Below are 20,168 nucleotides of genomic sequence, written 5' to 3' on the forward strand. Positions count from 1 at the left end.
AGTAGCAGCAGTGTATACCATCTACAAGACCGTCAAAACTCACAACATTCATCCCAATTGTAACAAACTGCTTCAGCCCCAAAGAAAGAAAGACTTGCATTTTAATAGCACATTTCGTGAGGTTCCAAATGCTCTTCAGCCAGTGATGCACTTTTGCAGTGTAGTCACAGTCGTAAAATGTAGCAAATGCGGCAGCCAGTTTACACACACAAAATCCCAGTGGTAGTGGTTGTGGGTTTGGAAGGTGCTGTCGAAGAAGCCTTGGTGAGTTTCTGCAGTGCATCTTGTAGATGGTACACACTGCTGCTACTGTGTGTCGGTGGTGAAGGGAGTGAATGTTTGTGGATGTGGTGCCCATCAAGCAGGCTGCTTAGTCCTGGATGTTGTCAAGCTTGAGGTGTTGTGGGAGCTGCACTCATCCATGCAAGTTGTGAGTATTCCATCACACTCCTGACTTGTGCCTTGTAGATGGTGGTGAGGCTTTGGGGAGTCAGGAGGTGGGTTACTCATTGCATGATTCCTAGCCTATGACCTGCTCTTGTAGTCACAGTATTTATATGGTTAGTCCAGTTCAGTTTCTGGTCAATGGTGCAACAGGATGTTCATAGTGGTGGATTCAGTGATGGTAATGCCATTGAACATCAAGGGGCAATGGTTGGATTCTCTCTTGCAGACGGTCATTGCCTGATACTTGTGTGGTGCAAATGTTATTTGCCACTTGTCAGCCCAAGCTTGGATATTGTCCAGGTCTTGCTGCATTTGGACATGGACTGCTTCAGTATCTGAGGAATCGCGAATGGTGCTGAATATTGCAATCATCAGCGAACATACCCACTTCTGACCTTATGATGGAAGGAAGGTCATTGATGAAGCAGCTGAAGATGGTTGGGCCCAGGACACTACCCTGAGGAACTCCTGCAGTGACGTCCTGGAGCTGAGATGATTGACCTCCAACAACCACAAACATCTTCCTTTGTGCTAGATATCACTCCAACTAGTGGAGAGTTTCCCCCCACTGATTCCCATTGACTCCTGTTTTGCTAGGGCTCCTTGATGCCACTCTAACAAATTTGGCCTTGATGTCAAGGGCAGTCACTCTCACCTCACCTCGGGAGTTCATCTCTTTTGTCCACGTTTGAACCAAGGCTATGATGAGGTCAGGAGCTGAGTGGCCCTGGTGGAACCCAAACTGGGCGTCAGCAAGCAGGTTATTGCTAAGCAAGTGCCGCTTGATAGCACTGTTGATGACTCCTTCCATTACTTTACTGATGATCAAGAGCAGACTGTTGAGGCGTTAATTGGCCGGGTTGGATTTGTCCTGCTTTTTGTGTACAGGACATACCTGGGCAATTTTCCACATTGCTGGGTAGATGCCAGTGTTGTAGCTGTACTGGAACAGCTTGGCTAGGGGCGTGGCGAGTTCTGGAGCACCAGTCTTCAGTATTATTGTCAGGGCCCATAGCCTTTGCAGTATCCAGTGCATTCAGCCGTTTCTTGATATCACGTGGAGTGAATTGAATTGGCTGAAGACTGGCATCTGTGATGCTGGGACCTCCGGAGGAGGCCGAGATGGATCATCACTCGGCACCTCTGGCTGGAGATCGTAGCAAATGCTTCAACCTTGTCTTTTGCACTGGTGTGCTGGGCTCCTCCATCATTGAGGATGGGGATATTTGTGGAGCGTCCTCCTCCAGTGAGTTGTATAATTGTCTATCACCATTCACGTCTGAGTGTGGCAGGACTGCAGAGCTTAGACCTGATCCGTTGGTTATGGGATCGCTTAGCCCTGTCTATTATTTGCTGCTTATGCTATTTGGCACTCAAGTAGTCCTGTGTTATAGCTTCACCAGGTTGACACCTCATTTTTAGGTATGCCTGGTGCTGCTCCTGGCATGCCCTCCCGCACTCTTCATTGAACCAAGGTTGATCCCCTGGCTTGATGGTAATGGTAGAGTGGGGGATATGCTGGGCCATCAGGTTACAGATTGTGTTCGAGTACAATTCTGCTGCTGCTGCTGGCCCACAGCGCCTCATGGATGCCCAGTCTTGAGTTGCTAGATCTGTTCGAAATCTATCCCATTTAGCATGACGTTGGTGCCACACAACACGATGGATGGCATTCTCAATGTGAAGGCAGGACTTTGTCTCCACAATGACTGTACGGTGGTCACTCCTACCGATACTGTCATGTACAGATGCATCTGCGGCAGGCAGGTTGGTGAGGATGAGGTCAAGTATGTTTTTCTCTCTTGTTGGTTCCCTCACCACCCTCTGCAGACCCAGTCTAGCAGCTATATCATTTAGGACTCAGCCAGCTCGGTCAGTAGTGGTGCTGGCGAGCCACTTTTGGTGATGGACATTGAAGTCCCCCACCCAGAGTACATTCTGCACCTTTGCCACCTTCAGTGCTTCCTCCAAGTGGTATTCAACATGGAAGAGCACTGATTCATCAGCTGAGGGAGGGCTGTACGTGGTAATCAGCAGGAGGTTTCCTTGCCCATGTTTGACCCAATACCATGATACTTCAAGGGGTCTGGAGTCGATGTTGAGGACTCCCAAAGCAACTCCCTCCTGACTGTATACCATTGTGCCGCCACCTCTGCTGGGCCTGTTCTGCTGACAGGTCAGCCCCCAGATGTTAGTAAGGAGGACGGCAGGGCTGAGATTGCTGTTGTTGTTTCTGGTGGCTAGGTTGATGCCAGGTAGTCTGTCCGATTTCATTCTTTTTGTGTGACTTTGTGGCGGTTTGTTACAACTGAGTGGTTTGTTAGACCATTTCAGAGGGCATTTTAAGAGCCAATCACATTGCTATGGGTCTGGTGTCACATGTAGGCCAAACCAGGTAAGGACGACAGATTTCCTTCCCTAAAGGACATTAGTGAACCGGATGGGCTTTTATAACAATCAACAATGGTTTCAGTGTCATCATCAGATTTTTTAATTCCAGATTTTTATTGGATTCAAATCCCACCATCTGCCATGGCAGGATTTGCAGCATTACTCTGGGTCTCTGGATTACTAGTCCAGCGACAAAACCACTACGCCATCGCCTCAAAGTCACGTGTGGGAGAAGCTGTGGCTTATCACAGGTTGAGGGTCGTGGCTAGAAGTATGAGCTGTGCTAAATCAAGTTTCACAAAGGATTCTTTATTTCTGGTAAAAAGGGCCAACCAAAATGGGTCTTCACTTGAAGGAAGATGGGGAGTAACAGACTTTGCCACATTGTAGTTTGTTGCTTCCAGTGGCTCCATATGGGATTCCAAAGAAAAAATGAATTGCAGTTATATGGGCCTTTTTATGACCACAGGGAGTCCCAAGACGCTTCACAGCCAAAAAAGTACTGTTGAAGTGTAGTCACTGTTGTAACGTCAGACAGGCACAATGGCACAAATTGTGTTCTCCTGGCCACAGCGTCCCCACTATTTGTCAATTAAGAGAACGGGATTTATGTGAGACAGCGCATGTTTGATGAATAAATATTAGTGCTAATTAAAAACTACTGTACATAACTGTCATAGATTTCTTAACAGGGATGGCAAGCTCTCCAGAGACCAACCCTCTGCCTGAACTTAAGCTTGCAGTCTAAGGTAAAGGGGGGGGGGGGGGCACATTCTGCAGCAAGCGTGCAAAGGAAGAGAAAAATCTTTATCTGTGCCAACAGAATGTGCAATTCATAAATTACTCTTCAATTTTTTACAAAGGGACTATAGCCTTATTCTTTGACAGACAGTTATATCCCACATTTCACAGCAAGAACATATAATTAAGTGTTCTCGTCACAAGTCAGAATGTGTAGCCTCTAGTTCTTTCTCCTTGAATTTGCATCAGCTATTTTTGCCTCAGTAACATTAGTAGCTATGCACAGTCTCAGCTTGCGTCCTTTCCTGAAACTTCAGCAGATTTTGCAGATACAATTCAGAACGGAGTGTCAATCACTTGTCACGTCTGTCATCGGTTTCAAAAATCTTACAAGAAAAAATTTACCAATTAATATATACCAAAAAACAATCTCCAAAGAAATTGAGAAAATAAATTGCAGTTTCTGCAAGGGAGAAAAAAAATGACCTGAGTTTTCAGTTTAATTTCCCCATCTGGGGATAGTGCGTGCTTATGACTGATGTTGATAGCAATAATATATGATTTAAGTTGATGTATGAGGGGTATACAGGAAACAGAAAGGCAAGATAACAAGTTCTGAAAAGTTGAAAGGGCCTAATGGAATAAGCATTCCTCTGATCTTCCCAGCTTGCATATCTTATCGTATGGTACACCGAATAAAAACTGAATGTAAGTAAGGCAGTCTTTGTTTACCATCCAATACAGAAATAACTGAATATATTTATTGTGTGGAAGAACAATCATTATCTTGCTACTAATTTTGAGAAGAAAGGTTAATAAGTGTTCATTAAGTACAATGAATGCTGTATTTTAATCCCACTGCCACATTACAGTACATTCCTATACTATTCAAAAATAAGAGGCATCACACCGTAAAAACCCTTAATTCATGTAGCTCATCAATAGAAGCTAGACACCACAATATGAATACAGTATCACAGCCCCCAAATCACTTTGCTGGATCTTAAATGTCCCCCAGAGATATGTACTGTGCACACCTGTTAATTTTCAATAAAATCCTCCCTTTGGCTTCATAAGACCATTTATCAACATTTCTGACAATGTTTCATACAATTGCACTTCACTTTGGTACAGGCAGATGCAATCCATCTGTTCATGTGGAAAATTCTGGAGACAGAAAGCAGTGCCAATAAACTTTCAATCAGAGCAGGACTTTTCTCTTCCTGAAACCCCATCACGTTCATTTGACAAATGAATTTCCAAACAACTAACATCCTTTACAAGTAAAAAGAACTATATATTTATGTCTTGGCTCATTTTATTTCTAAAACCTCATTGCTGCCAATATGTCCCCACCTTTCGCTAAGTGTAGACGGACAGCATGATTCTATCAGAATCCCTATGGCAATTGTTAATTATACTTCAGTTGACCAACCAGATGCAGTCCTTTAAAGTCCTAGTTGCTTTCTGTCTCTGTAAGTTGGCAAATTCCACAAATCCAAAGTGGTCCAATTTTGTTGCCCAGTTTTGAGCTGACAAATGTATTGCTGAGTAAGGGTGGAAGGAAAGCTGAACTGAAAGAGCAGCAAAGTCTAAATGGAATCCAGAGCTGTGTTGTAAGAGTTACCAGCTAAGCGTAGTTCTGAAATGCTATGGTCCATTTGTCTGCTATTATATGTAATATTTCAAAGTTCTAAATTCACAAATATTGAGATGGTGTATCTTCAAACTAACTACTCCATTGACTAGGTGATTTTGTGTATTCAAACAGACAATATAAGTGCAGCACAGTTCCACTGTATGACCTCAGTGGATCATTTCCAGCAGGGGAGCAACATTTTCCTGAAAATAACACAACAGGCTAGACTCTTCTCTGATAGGCCACCAAATTTGGGCAAGGAAGTGCTGGAAAATGTGGGGTATATTATGATAACTGTGGGATGGGGAAGTAAAGCTTTAGGAGATTTTCCTGTTCTTTGCCCTTTGCTTCCCAGAACTGCTTTGCGGAGGCTGACAGTGGGACCAAGGAACTGGTGGTTTTAGACTGGACATCCTCCAATGGAGCAGCCTCCTATTCCTCTAACCTGGCCTGCATTAACCTACCAGTGTGGTGCTCTGCCGCGCTCTACAGGTTTAGCAATTCCCTGGTTTTGGGGGAGTTCTTCTGTCCCTTCCAACACTTAGCCATCTCTTCAGGTGCTGCAGAAGTCCCATGGCAAGGTCATGTTTTGTCACTGGGCACTGGCAAGATGCCTCCTTGCAGCAGGAATGCTGAATCTGCACCTAATTCTTTCATCTACCTTTTGTGGCCTCTTTCAGGTCCTGTACTCTTTCCTTTAACTGGTAACACCAGCTTTCATCTCTCATTTCAGAGATATTTACCATCCTGATTCACACCCATCACTAACCCTTGGCCATCTTTTTCTTGAACTATTTAACAGAAACACAGTTGCCATAAAGGTTGAGGGCTGTATACAAGATCACAAATGTTATGGAAAAGATAAATCTTGAAATTTACCCCAACGTAAATTGGGAGAGAACAATGGAGTACAGGTTCAAACTAATAAAGTTAGAACTGATTTCAAGGACCATTCAAGATCTAATTTGATGCAGTAATTGGGAGGGGGAGCTTTAGGGTCCTTTAACAACAATAGGACCTTTAATGTAGAGAAAAATCCAGAGGCATTGTCTGAAATATGGACACCAAGGCAAAGGAGGACATATTAGAGGGGTGATCAAATGCTTAGTCAAAGAGGTGGGTATTAAACAGAAGATATTTAAGATTCCTAGGTTTTCAAGTTGTTTTAAAATTCTTACTGCAAATAAAATTCAGAAAAATGCTATTTTCTTTATAAATATAATGCTGTTCAGTTTATAATTATGACTATGTTCCAATCTATCGTGCTCCTCTATCCCAATAAACACAAGCTAATAAGGATAATGGTTTTATATAAATATCATGCAGCCTGGTTCTCTTGTGTAAGATACAATATTGTTTTTGTGCTGAGTTATGTTAATTTCTGGAAACTTTAAAATGAGTGCCCAACCAAGTTTATTTGAAAATAACACTAAGTGATGCATGTTTATAAACTATTAACCAGGCTTTAAAACACATTTTTTGTGTCCCAGCAGATCAGAAGGTAAAACAGCTAGACTCCCACTTTGGAGAGATATTCTTCTAATTGCAGCATTGGTCATTTAAATTCAGCTACACGCAACTAGTTGAATTTTACAGTCTTTTGGCAGGTTGCAGTGCCTCATAGTAGCAAAGGGGTCTATCTTGAGAGACGGTGGATCCGCATGGATTAGCTGTGTTTTCCCTACGGTGAAAGTAATGGCTTCTGTCCAAAAATGAAGGGTCTCTGTGAAAGTGCCTGTGGAGATTTCTGCAGTCCCAGACTGAAGCAGGGCCCTGCAGCAGCAGCAAATCATCGAACAAAGGTTTTGTGTGCAATTGTTCGCTCTTTTAAAATTTATTGCTGCCTGTCTGATTTTGAAAACTGCCACAATAAGCCAACACCGCATAATTTTTCATGATGAACGCCAGCTTTCTGACATGCCTTGACTGCCAAAGGCATCGATGTTAAGTAGTGCTCTCCTCAGTGGTGATTTCAATAAGTATGCAGAAAGTTTGTAAACAACTGCACTCCGTTGGATCATGTACCAGTGCACTTCAGATTCCAATCACCCCAATAAGCCAGACTATCTGGATTTCTATCTGGCATATCTTCCTTCAGTCTTCCTTAGACTCAGGGGTAATGCCAGAGGACTGGAGAATTGTAAACATTACACCCTTGTTCAAAAAAGCCTAGAACAACAGGCCACTTCGGTGGTGGGCAAACTTGTAGAAACAATAACCCAGGACAAAACTGATAGTCACATGGACAAGTGCAGTTAATTAAAGAAAGCCAGCATGGATTTCTTAAAGGAAAATCAGGTTTAACTAACTTGCTGGAGTTTTATTGAAGAGGTAACAGAGAGGGTTGATGAGGGCAATGCTGTTGATGTGGTGTACACGGACTTCCAAAAGTCATGTGATACAGTGCGACACAACAGGCTTGTGAGTAAAGTTATAACTCATAGGATAAAAGGGACAGTAGTAGCATGGACACAAAATTTCCTGAATGACAGGAAGCAGTGAGTATTGGTTAATGGATATTCTTCAGGCTGGAGGAAGGTTTGTAGTGGAGTTCCCCAGGGGTCACTGTTTGGACCCTTGCTTTTCCTGATATATATATATATATATTAATGACCTTGTCCTTGTGGTACAGGGCACAACTTCAAAGTTTAAGAATGATATGAAACTTTGAAGCATTGTGAACTGTGAAGGGGATAGTGTGGAACTTCAGATGGGCATAGGCGAGTTGGTGGAATGGGTAGACAGGTGGCAGATGAAGTTCAATGTGAAGAAATGTGAAGTGATTCATTTTGATGGGAAGAACATGGAGAGATAATACAAAATAAATGATACAACTCTAAAGGAGGTGCCAGGAGCAGAGCAGCCCGGGTGTATATGTACATAAGTAATTGAAGGTGGCAGGATAGGTTGAGAGACTGGTTAATAAAGAACATATCTTAGGCTTCATTAATAGGGACATAGAGGACAACAGCAAGGCGGTAATGCTGAATTGGTACAAGACACTAGTTCAGCCTCAGCTGGAGAATTGTGTCCAGTTCTGGATGCCGCACTTTAGGAAGGATGTGAGGACAGATGTGCAGAAAAGATTTACGAGAATGGATCCATGGGTGAAGAACTTCAGTTATGAAAATAAATTGGAAAAGCTGGGACAGTTTTCCTTGGAGAAGAAGGCTGAGAGAAGATATTCAAAGTCATGAGATCTGGACAGAGCAGATAGGGAGAAACCATTCCCACTTGTGAAAGGCTTGAGAAAGAGAGGACACAGATTTAACGTAATTGGCAAAAGAAGATGTGATAGGAGAAAAAACTTCTTCACGCAGCAAGTAGTCAAAGTCTAGAATACACAGCCCAAGTGTGTGGTGGAGGCAGTGTAATTGAGGCATTTAAAAGAGAATTAGACAGTTATCTGAAAAGGAAGAATGTGCCGGGTTATAGGAAGAAGGCAGGAGAATGGCACTTGTAAGGAACCTATCTTTTTATTTCTGTTGGACTGTGGATTAAAATGACAATGGCTGCAGTTTGAAGGACATGTTTCCTAGAACAGTGTGAGGGATATATACAATATTGTTGCCCTGGAACAGAGTGTGCCATGAAAGACAGGACAGTGCTGAGGAGGAGTCTGGTCTAATGGGGAACTGCCTGACAAAAATGTTTTAATTTGAGTCCTGACCAGGTGACCAGGGTTTATGTGAGAGTAGTGCTGCAGAATAGCTCCTAGCCTGAAAGGAAAGAGGCCTAAAACCTCTTGCTCCAATGTGTGTAAGATTCCAATAATTCCACAATAATAGCCAGCTGGCTTTTTCTCCTCATATCTCTATAACCTTCTCTCTCTGAAAACCCCTGTCAAGAGGCAAAGGGGAAAATCACCGTTAGGGACATTGAAAGGCAGGTGCTCAACCAGTGAACTAAAGACTGAAAGTGTTGGAAGATCACCTCATGTCATCAACAAAGAACTGAAATGAATTTGGAAGACATTGATCAAAATCAACCCATCGAATCCTGTACTCTGGGATTAGTGCTATTGAACTGTTTTATCCCACCCTTTATATCCATATTTTTGTATGTCTTATCTGCCTTGTATGTGTGTGTACAGGGATTTAAGAAGGGGTAGAGTTTAGGTTATTGAGTTAGAAGTTAGCAGTTCATATTTCTTTATTTTGCCACTGGTTAAAGACAGTTTGTTCAATAAACAGTTATTTACTTATTAAGTTTACAAACCTGGTGCTCGTATTCTATTAACCTAAATTAAACAATTGGGTAGGTAGATCAAACTTTTCACATTTGTCATGTCTTGATATTGCAGCGCAACATCCCCGGTGAGTCGTGACACACTAAGGGAATTAGTGGAGAACTGGCACAGGCACGTTGGGCCTTCTATGCTGTAACAGTTCTGTGATTCTGTGATATAAAACGCAAGTACTTTGGAAGAACACAGCAGTAAGCCAAATGACATTCTTAGAAAACATCTCATTCTGGAATTCTCCGAAAAAATGTCACCAAATCCCTCAAAAAATAAGAGTATGCTCCAACTATACCAAACACCCTCAGAATAAACCTGTGTGTACTTTCCAATCAATGAAATTATTAGCCGGGTGTCAGTTAATGACACTAAAAGAACAGCATTTTAATAAATGTGTAATTTCATAACAACCTGCTCAAGTCGCCTCCGCAGTAAAAGATTAGACTGCAAGTGGGCGCTTGCTGAGGCTTTTGCCAGAATGCAGTCATCAAGATCCTTGACTGTGTTTAGCCCATTCCCCACACACTGCTCTTAAACCCTCCTTTCTAATTGTCACATCATTTAAAGACTCTTCGACCAACAATGTGATCTCATCAAGGTGCACATGTTTCCTAGAATTGCTCTCTGTAGAACAAAGGTTATGGAGATGTTCCAAATCATGCATGGTTTTCATACAGTAAAGATGAAGAAATTGTTGCAGCTGGCAGGAGGGTCAGCAACCAGTAGACACACAGTTAAAATAATTGCCAAAGGACCCAAGATGAGTTTTTAAAAAAAAAATTTGAGTGAGTTGTTAAGACCTGGAACATTCTATGTGAAAGGGTGGTGGAAGCAGATTCAATAATAACATTTAGAAGGGAATTGCATCAATAGTTGAAAATAAACATCTGCAGGGCAGCAGAAGAGTGGGACTAACCGGACAGTTCTTTCAAAGAGATAAAAAGAAAAAACAGCAGATGCTGGAAATCCAAAACAAAAACAGAATTACCTGGAAAAACTCAGCAGGTCTGGCAGCATCGGCGGAGAAGAAAAGAGTTGATGTTTCGAGTCCTCATGACCCTTCAACAGAACTGGGTGAATCCAAGGAGAGGGGTGAAATAAAAGCTGGTTTAAGGTGGGTGGGGGGATGGGTGGTAGGGGGAGAGAAGTGGAGGGGGGTGGTGTGGTTGTAGGGACAAGCAAGCAGTGATAGGAGCAGATAATCAAAAGATGTCACAGACAACAGAACACAGAGGTGTTGAAATTGGTGATATTATCTAAACGAATGTGCTAATTAAGAATGGATGGTACGGCACTCTCCTCACCTTCCAAGGGCCCAAACACTCCTTTCAATTGAAGCAGTATTTCACTTGCATTTCCCCCAACTTAGTCTACTGCATTCGTTGCTCCCAATGTGGTCTCCTCTACATTGGAGAGACCAAACGTAAACTGGGCGACCGCTTTGCAGAACACCTGCGGTCTGTCCGCAAGAATGACCCAAACCTCCCTGTCGCTTGCCATTTTAACACTCCACCCTGCTCTCTTGTCCACATCTCTGTCCTTGGCTTGCTGCATTGTTCCAGTGAAGCCCAACGCAAACTGGAGGAACAACACCTCATCTTCCGACTAGGCACTTTACAGCCTTCCGTACCAAATATTGAATTCAACAACTTTAGATCTTGAACTCCCTGCTCCATTCCCACCCCCTTTCTGTTTCTTCCCCCTTCCTTTTGTTTTTTCCAATAATTTATATAGATTTTTCTTTTCCCACCTATTTCCATTATTTTTAAATCTTTTATGGCCCCTACCCCCACTAGAGCTGTACCTTGAGTGCTGTACCATCCATTCTTAATTAGCACATTCATTTAAATAATATCACCACCTTCAACGCCTCTGTGTTCTTTTGTCTGTGACATCTTTTGATTATCTGCTCCTATCACTGCTTGCTTGTCCCTACAACCACACAACCCCCCTCCACTTCTCTCCCCCCACCCAACCACCCACCCCCACCTTAAACCAGCTTATATTTCACCCCTCTCCTTGGATTCACCCAGTTCTGTTGAAGGGTCATGAGGACTCGAAACGTCAACTCTTTTCTTCTCCGCCGATGCTGCCAGATCTGCTGAGTATTTCCAGGTAATTCTGTTTTTGTTTTAGTTCTTTCAAAGAGCAGGTCATGATGGTCCTTCTGCACTGTATGGTTCTAATGCACGATTACACCACACAGAAAAGCTGAAGTCTCACAACAGATGTGCATGCTCACTGAAAGTCACTGAATTATTAGAAGTGCTCACCAGGGAAGAAAAAACACTAGTTCACAACCCAATTATTGTGTACAATAAGTATCTTGAAATCATTAAGGAGGAGGTAGTTGATAAATTAAAAGGGTTGAAACTAATGAAACATATGGAACAAATACTAGAAATCCTGAACAAAATTAAGAAAGAATTTTGCAGCGTACTGCTTAGAATGGTGAAAGATTCATTGGGTGCAGAAGGCATTCTGCAGGATTGGAAACATGATAACCTCGTGCCTACATATATTGCAAAATGAGAGTAAACGGGACCCGGGTCACACCAACATCAAGTTAATAATTGGAGTTATATGACGGAGCAGGTTGCAGGGATATCTACACAGTCCTGGGCCGGGATTTTCCAGCCCCGCCATGGCAGGACCCACTGCAGGAGATTTGGCGGTCCAGCCAAAACTCCACTGACTTGAGGAGGGACCAGATGATCCCAGCAGCCGGCTGAGCCAGAAAATCCCGCCCATAATTTATAAGCCACCGCATCAACTTAGAAGGGGAAAGCTGCCTTTCATGAGTCTTCTCAACCTCTCTGGAGGAATAAAATAAATTGTGGAAATCCTTATGATAGACGATTGAATTTTAAAAAGCACTGACAGCCATGGTAGGAGCTGGGAAGGATCAGTCATTGAACTAGAAATAGGAAACACAGAGTACCCATGAGAGCCATAATGTCAGACAGGTGAGAGGTGCTGAGTGGGGTACAGTATTGTGGACGTCAGTAATTGGACCTTTTGTTGGTGTTTTAACAAATGATCTGAATTATAACAGATTATAAGGCTGTAACCTGCAATCAACACTGATGAATGCAGTCGGGTCAGAACACGCAGTGAAATTTCTTGGAAATATTTAAATCTATTAAGCCAGCAGGACAAGTAACATTAATTGGTGACAAATGCAAAGTGTTGATTTTCATCTCCTTCCCACATCTCCATTCATTTCACTGACTCCTTGTCCTTTTCATATCAACTATCCCCTCAACTTTGTCACCTCCCTCTCTGGTCTCACAACCTCTTCAATGCTTACAACTGTTATTTTCTTTTTTCCCACCCTGTTCAGGATCCATTGTTCTTGACTTCCTATAATTAAACATGTTTTAAAACACCTTCCTGTACTCGAAGAGCTCTGTGGAAATGCAAAAAAAAAACTACTTTTACTGACCGACATTGCAGGAAGTCAATGCATTTTTTCCCTGATTGTCTCAAATCCTGGAGTGCCCAATGGCTAAAGGTCACCATGTGTCCGGATGCGTGTCTGGTAAATCAACATGCCGTTACTTATTCTCTCACCCTGTGCGGCATACATATCTTTGCCAGTCATGGCGAGATTCAGTAATTACAATTTTACAATTTATGATGTCCAGGCTGGAAGTTTATGATTCATCAGTAAGCCAACCAATCCAAATATTGCAGCTTACATACTGAAGTCGTTTATTACTACAGTAAGCGGCTGAATTTCTGGCCACTTCGAGCTTCCATTTTCATTTCATTATCTAAGTGCTCATTCAGAATATACACGTGACCAGCTCCCCTTCCTAAAAAATGGGGATTGCAAAAAGTTTGAGCCCAGGGAAGTGGATCAGAGTGAGGTTTAAAGGTTTGGGTGAAAACTTGAAGAGAGTGAGTAATTTCAAGTGCCTGGGGTCAGTGGTGACAGAAGATGGAAGCATGGAAATGGAAATTAAGTAGTTAGCTCTGGTTGGAGTAACTGGATGCGTACATGTGGAATATTAATCTTTAATTTTATCAGCTGGTCAGATATATGTTGAACTTCTTTAAAAGGGCTTTTGCCAAGCAAAGACACTGACCTTAAAATGGCTGAAGTCACCTGACCTATAAATTGGCCAAGCCAACTTCTGAACGTGGATTTTCCAGCAGACGTAACTGCAGGTTATTCCCCTGATGGACTCCACACCTGCCAGTGCCATTGTCTAAATTCTCTACAAAACATAAGGCCAATGGGCCTCTAGACTTTGATTACAGAAACTACCTAGGACAATGAAGTATTATGCAAAGAGGGTTCTAAGGACGCCTGTTTTGATGGTGTTTTGATAGCTTTGACAATGGGAGATCAAAGCTCATTTCATTGACATGAATCACCTTCCATGGTGTACTAATAGCAGCTGTCACATGACCAAAACCCCCTTGTGAAAAGCTATGACATTAAGCTTGTCTGCGGGTTACTGTAATAGAAGTCGTCATCTGCGCAATGGCCCAGTAATACGATCTCTCTCCTTGCTGTTCTCAAGTTCAAGACCCCATCCTTGTTCCATTTTGTAATCCATCACAGAGATAGAGTATTTCAATTGAAAGGAATAGCATCCACCTTTGAAAAAGACGATTAAAGTTTAAAAAAGACGGTCTCCAGAAATTACAGTTTAGATCAACCGCAACCCCATTTCAAAACCACCATTAAAGAACTGCCTCAACCACATACAATAGCGAAGGACTCAAAAAACAATGAACTCGCTATTTTTTGCCTTTTATCACTGAATCTTAATTTGGCCAAAAGTTAACCTCCTCTACTATATAACATAATTGTGTGTGTGTGCGTGTTACAATGGTTGGGATGTGTGTTTAGCTTTTTAAATCTTTTAAAATATTTTTATTTGGGTGGGTTTTTAGCTTAATAAACACTAACCCCTTTTGTGTTTAAACTCAAGAAAGTCTGTTGGACTGAGTTCTTTACAATCTGCACAAAAACAGTTAAATTTAGACACTGAACTGACACCTTCGTCCTTATAAATTTCAAAAAACTTTGTTACAATCAATCGAGGAGCGGGAAAGGGCAAGTCCTCACTTTCTGCCCACACCTGGTCATAACACAGGAAGAAGGAGAGGAGGAAAGCCTAAGACCAAATGGAAAGATACGTTGACGAGAGACTTAAACACAGAGGGATTGGAATATGAATGGGTGACTGACAGGAGGAAATGGAAAAGGGTGTTCAACTAGCCATTTGGCTACCTAAGTAAAATGGGAGAAGCTGACAGAAGAGAAAAATAAACTTATAGAGAGAAATAGAGGTAGAGAATGAGAGATTGAGATACCCATGATGATAAAGTGTACAATTCCCATCTCATCTCTATACCCTTGAAAATGGGGATAAATATGGATATGGTTCTTATAGCAACACTCAAATTCAGTGTTTTCCCATTTTGTATAAATTAGTGTTTTTTTATTGGAGGACAAAGTCATTTCCTCACCTTCTTTCTAAAAAGAAAAACAAGCACTTTGGGCAAAAAAATGTGACAGAGATTTCTTGAAGGAAAGTAATTGACCATTATACAGTGGTCTGGAAAAAAACGGTTGGCACTCACTGAGTAAAAGTTCCTGAGATAAAATTACAAGAGTGATGGGACAGTTCAGACTTTTTATTGAAGCATAAAATGGTACAGTATAAAACTTAATGTCGAATGGTTCATTGTGTTGGCACGGAAAAGTTTCCAACATACTTCTGTCTAATTGCAATTGTTTAACCATACGGACTGCATTTTTAAAAAAATAGCATTTTAGTCTAATTTCACGCCATAACTAAGCTATTATGAAATTTGCAAACAACATCTCGACCATTGTTCCTAAAGCACCTTTTATATTTGAATTATATTTGTGACAACTTTAATTTTAGGAATCAGTCCCAAAATCTGACATGTGGGAGCATTTACATTTCCAGCAAAATATTTCCAGAATCCTCCCGGACCCACCTTCTTAAAATGCAAACATAAAGCACTTTGAGGACGTTTATTTATTGGAGCTTTGATTGGCTCAGAGCTACACATTATTTGCAATAAATCAAACATTTGTGCAGAACCAGTAGCAAGTTTGTTTGGTTAAGATGAGGTTTACTTTACTAACTAACATTTTCACTATGGAGTACAAGAGCAGATTTATTATGTAGCAAGTTGCGCTACTTAAAAAGCTACAGATCAAGTTCACCTCAAATACTTTTGCATTACTTTAAACCTTATGACTCTTAGAATTAAGCTGTAGTAAAACCGAGACTTACTGGCAATAAATCTTCCAACACATTAGTAATGGTGCCTATGGGAAGCCTACAGTCTGATCAGTCAGAGTATTAGGAAGGATTACAGTATTTAATTAACTCTGCTTTTGTTATACCATTTTACATAGCTTACCATTTTTAACAATGGAACAAATGGAGGGTGAGTAAAGTTAGATTATTTACTGCAGGCATCCTCCCTCACTCCTTGAGTGATGTTCAGTCTCTAGATTCCAGACCGTAGCTTCCTCCATCAATGGTGGTGCAAACATTTTCAGGATACTGCCCTTTTACATTTGCACATTTCAAATCGTGTAATTTTCCCCTTGCTCTGTTCACTCAAATTAATTCTTAGCAGGGTTTTCTTTTGCCTGTCAGGGCAACGAATGGGGATCTTCAAGATTTGAGATGGCGCTGAAACATTCCACTGAGCAAGGCTGTGACATGAAATATTTATTTATATACACACAGGTTAGCTATAAAATGTTATAAGAATGTGGGATATTTTGTTAGAAAAGTAGCAGCACCAAAGCACAGTTCAGACAGGGCTGTACATGATTCACGTGTGGGTGAAGGCCGAGCTGTTCTCCACTGGGCCGGACAAAGTACACTCGCTGATAAATCAGTCTGAAGTGATCAAAGTGCAATATCCAGCTTTGACAGTGGGCTCCAGGATCCGAGCACAGATATCAATGCATGCTTCTGCTCCTATTGGCAATCACATTGAGAGATATTTGCAATGTTTTTGCACATTTCACAGCTACACCTCTTTACACAATGGCCTCTTGTCTCAAGCAGCATATGCTGCTTTATAATGATGGAAAAACAGAAAGATATTGAGGGCTATATGATGCATCCCTGTTCCAATATCTATTATCAATGCCTCCTTCAAAGGATGCTGATTATGCTTTAACAGGGGGAATATAATACACATCCTATATACTATGGCTTCTAAACCAGCTTGAATTTACCAGGTTGGCTGACTCTCAAACCATTTATGGCAACAGGTAAAAGGCAGTACATCAAATTATGGACCAACAAGGTAACCGTGGCCCAGTAACACAGGCAGTGCTGCAGAGAAAGAGAAGAATAACCAAAAAAACACTGAGTTCCCAACTCTGGGAAAATGTTGCAAATCTGTCACTGGTGCGCAGTGAGACTGAGATGCAGTCAGATGCTCCACCAAGAACTAGTCCAGGTTTCTTCCCAGGATAAGGTCACTTCTGTCACAAAATACACCTAGTTCTTTCGCCGCACAAGTTGACAGATGTCAGTGAGCCAAAGCCTCTTAAATTAGCAGCTATGCAAGTGGCCTTTAATCAATGCCTTCAGCAGTGTTTTGTGGTCTGCTGACTGTGGAGCGGTGGGGGGGGGATGGTGGTGAAACCTGCAAATCAGCAAATTTGCTGTTGGAGTTCACTTGTATGAGCACAGGTCCCAAAGACTGAATGGAGGACTGCACTGGCACCTTGATTGAAGCTAACTGATGTTGGTTTTAATCCATGGGGTAGTCTTGAAGACTGGATTGTACCTTGGTGACAGATGCTGATCACCCAACGTGCATTAACATTGGTCGGTACTGGCCCACCCGATTATCACTTGAGTCTGGGTCCCATTGTTATGGTTGCTGCCCGAGGGGGTAGCACCATGTCATGGGGTGAGGTTGTCTTCCCCCCACAACTTCAGTTGAACTCCTGCAGAGCAGGTGTCAACTGGTGACATCTGAAGGGATGGAAGTATGGGGATGCATACAGCCAAGTGCTCTTGATGTCTCTCTGATCTGCAGGTAGAAGCTGATCTTGCTGAACTGGATAATAAAGCATCTTTTGCACTAGAACAAGTAGAGTTTAGAGATAAAAAACTGGGCTATCTTTCCTTTCAGAGCCTCAGGCCCAAGCTTTACATCGTTTTGATTTGCTGACATTGAGAGTAGGTGAAAAGGCAGTGGAGACAAAAGCAATGGATATCTTCACATTAGAAAGGCTTCACAGTTGTCTTACCAAATTTTAAAACCAGCTCTTTACATGAACACAGGCAGGACCTCAGTTCAATGTCTCATCTGAAAGCACCCAGAACCATCTGACTCCGAGGCGAGAGTGTTACCCTCTGAATCAAAGCTGACACTTCAAAAGAAGGTAGAGATACAAGAGAGGCAGAAGAATTTAGAGCTAACAATCCAAACTGTGGGACTGAGGTGGCTGAAGGCACAGGAATACAAAGGGAGCCAGTGTTGGAAGAATGGAGGGTGCGTACAGGAACACAGAGCTGAAGGAGGTTGAGATTGGTAGGAGTGCCATCAGGATACATATTAAGGAAAATGAGTGGAACACAAAGACTACCACTTGGTAACTTTGATCACGGCAGTGTCAGTGCTATAGGGAGGGCATGGCAGACACTGGATTGAAGAGGCTTGAAGATAAAATGATGAGCATACAGCTGAGTAGTAATGACATCCTTAAGGGCTTCAAAGAGGCTAGCAAGATTGGAGATTGGTGGCAGAGAGATTGATTGACAGTTATTTGACAACAGCTGGCTTGAAGGGGACTGGGAACCTTAGAAAAGAAAGTTTTAGAAAAGAAAGCTTTTGACCATGTCAGCAACCATTGGGGTGAGGAGAAGTTATTGGAACCTACAGCAGCTGTTCACTGTTTAGGCAAGATACATCAAAAGGGGTGCAATTCTTTCAAAAATGTGTCTCAAAGGAGAACGTGTAGTGAAAATAGAGGCTAAAGAGTGGTTTTTGTCCAGGTGAAACACACACAGGCTTTCTGAACATCTCAAAAGAGGGTGTGAATAACTCTTCACTGACAGATAATGAATGCTCCAATCAAACATCTGGACGGTAAAGTGCAGCCTCTAATCTAACAAAACTTGTGCTTACTTCGTGCTTTTACAGTGTGCAGACAATATACATGTTTTGAGTTCTTAGAAAATTGTGGGTTTTAAACAAGATGCAGCCATACAGCTCTCACTGAGATCTCATTGTATTAAACTTGAACAGTGAGCTTTGTGCACTGCTACTGAACACCTGGTTCCTTTTAAATACATTGGGAGTTCAGCAGAAAGACAGATTGAAATGACAACAGAATTAGCCATTTTCATAAATTCAGAATTTTGACATGAATCCACCTCTGGATTTTGCTATAGCTATGCAGCCAAACACAGAACTAAAAAGGAAATGCTGTCGTATTATATAACTTATTAAGCTTGAAGTACAGGAGGCAGCCATTTGGTTCATTGTGTCAGTCTGCCTCTTTGCTAGAGCAATTTCAAACTAATTCCACCGCCCGTACTCTGCCCATTACCTTGTACGTTCCACTGCTTAACAATCGAGGACATTTCTTTTTATTCTTTTGAGTAACTTATTTTTGAACAATAAAGACAAACTAGATGTAACTCTGCTTCAGATCACAGAATCTAAACATTACCCAAATGTCCTCTTACTTCTAAGAACAATTTACTGAAATAACTGGCGGAGCTGCTCAGGAACCTTAACAGATGAAAGTTCCCCGCTTCTTTACAATTCCTAGCTGATTATTACCTTTCAAGTGAGTGTGGCTAAAAAAAATCTGAATGAAAGGTGCATACAGCAAATTATAAGTTAACTACATTTCAGGAAGGCCCACTTGAATTCATCAATTCAGAGAGATTTAGTTATGTTTTTGACAGTTTGACCACATTATAGTTCTCTGCTAGTCGTGGCATCTTTTGTCTGATGCTTCTTGAATACATGTCTGTATCTGTCTACCTCAGTTTGCAGCCTCCAATGTCTACCAGTGGCTGTCTATTTCTGATCCCCAGTTCAGGTGTCTAATGAGATCCTATTCTTCCCTCCCTATCCTACCTGCCTAATGTAAATGGGTTTCTATTGTAGCCTTGATGTTCCTCTTAAGTCTCTTCATAACTTAAATGCAAAGTTAAGTTACATCTATCTCGCCTCACCTGCATGAATCCTTTGTCCATCCTAAGGAGCTATTTCACTTTTGACTGGCCTATCATCATACACTTCTGCTCATGTAGTGATGGTCAGCTTTGACACAGCAACATGGGCAGGACAACGGTTACCTCACTGGTAGATCTGTACTAATTTGTACTTCAGACCTCAAAACTCTGCATGCTTCAAATAGATGATTTGGAAGTTCAGGGAAGACCATCCTCTGCTATTTGATCAATCAATGACACCCGGCACCTGGAAACAGGGACTCATCACATCTCTGAAGACTAGTTCAGCCTTGAAAAACAATCAAAACAAAATTTACCAAAAAGAACAATTCTGCTACTTACAGCAGCCATGATTGCTCCTTACACTGTAGATGGAACTATGATGTCAGTCCCTAATGCAAAAACAACAACAGCTTCTAGAAGCTGATGTGTGGACAAGATTCCAAAGCAGCTTGAACAATATGATTCCGAATGTACTGAATTATAT

At 41.8% G+C, this 20,168-nt stretch overlaps 1 protein-coding gene across 3 annotated transcripts in view; it reads right to left on the bottom strand.

Moving 5' to 3' along the window:
• Window positions 1–20,168, bottom strand: part of mrpl13 (mitochondrial ribosomal protein L13) — a 102,084-nt gene that overhangs the window by 29,016 nt on the left and 52,900 nt on the right. Inside the window, exon 7 of one of the 3 annotated variants that reach the window (XM_041190285.1) lies at window positions 16,228–16,447. The exons of the other annotated variants lie outside the window; for them this stretch is intronic. Within the exon in view, the coding sequence (XP_041046219.1) occupies window positions 16,429–16,447 (19 nt within the window). The 3' untranslated portion in view covers window positions 16,228–16,428. Of the gene's footprint in view, window positions 1–16,227; window positions 16,448–20,168 lie in introns of those variants that run through there. 3 annotated transcript variants of the gene reach the window in all.

This window comes from Carcharodon carcharias, chromosome 6 (genome assembly GCF_017639515.1).
Source record: "Carcharodon carcharias isolate sCarCar2 chromosome 6, sCarCar2.pri, whole genome shotgun sequence".
Classification (NCBI taxonomy): Eukaryota; Metazoa; Chordata; class Chondrichthyes; order Lamniformes; family Lamnidae; genus Carcharodon; species Carcharodon carcharias.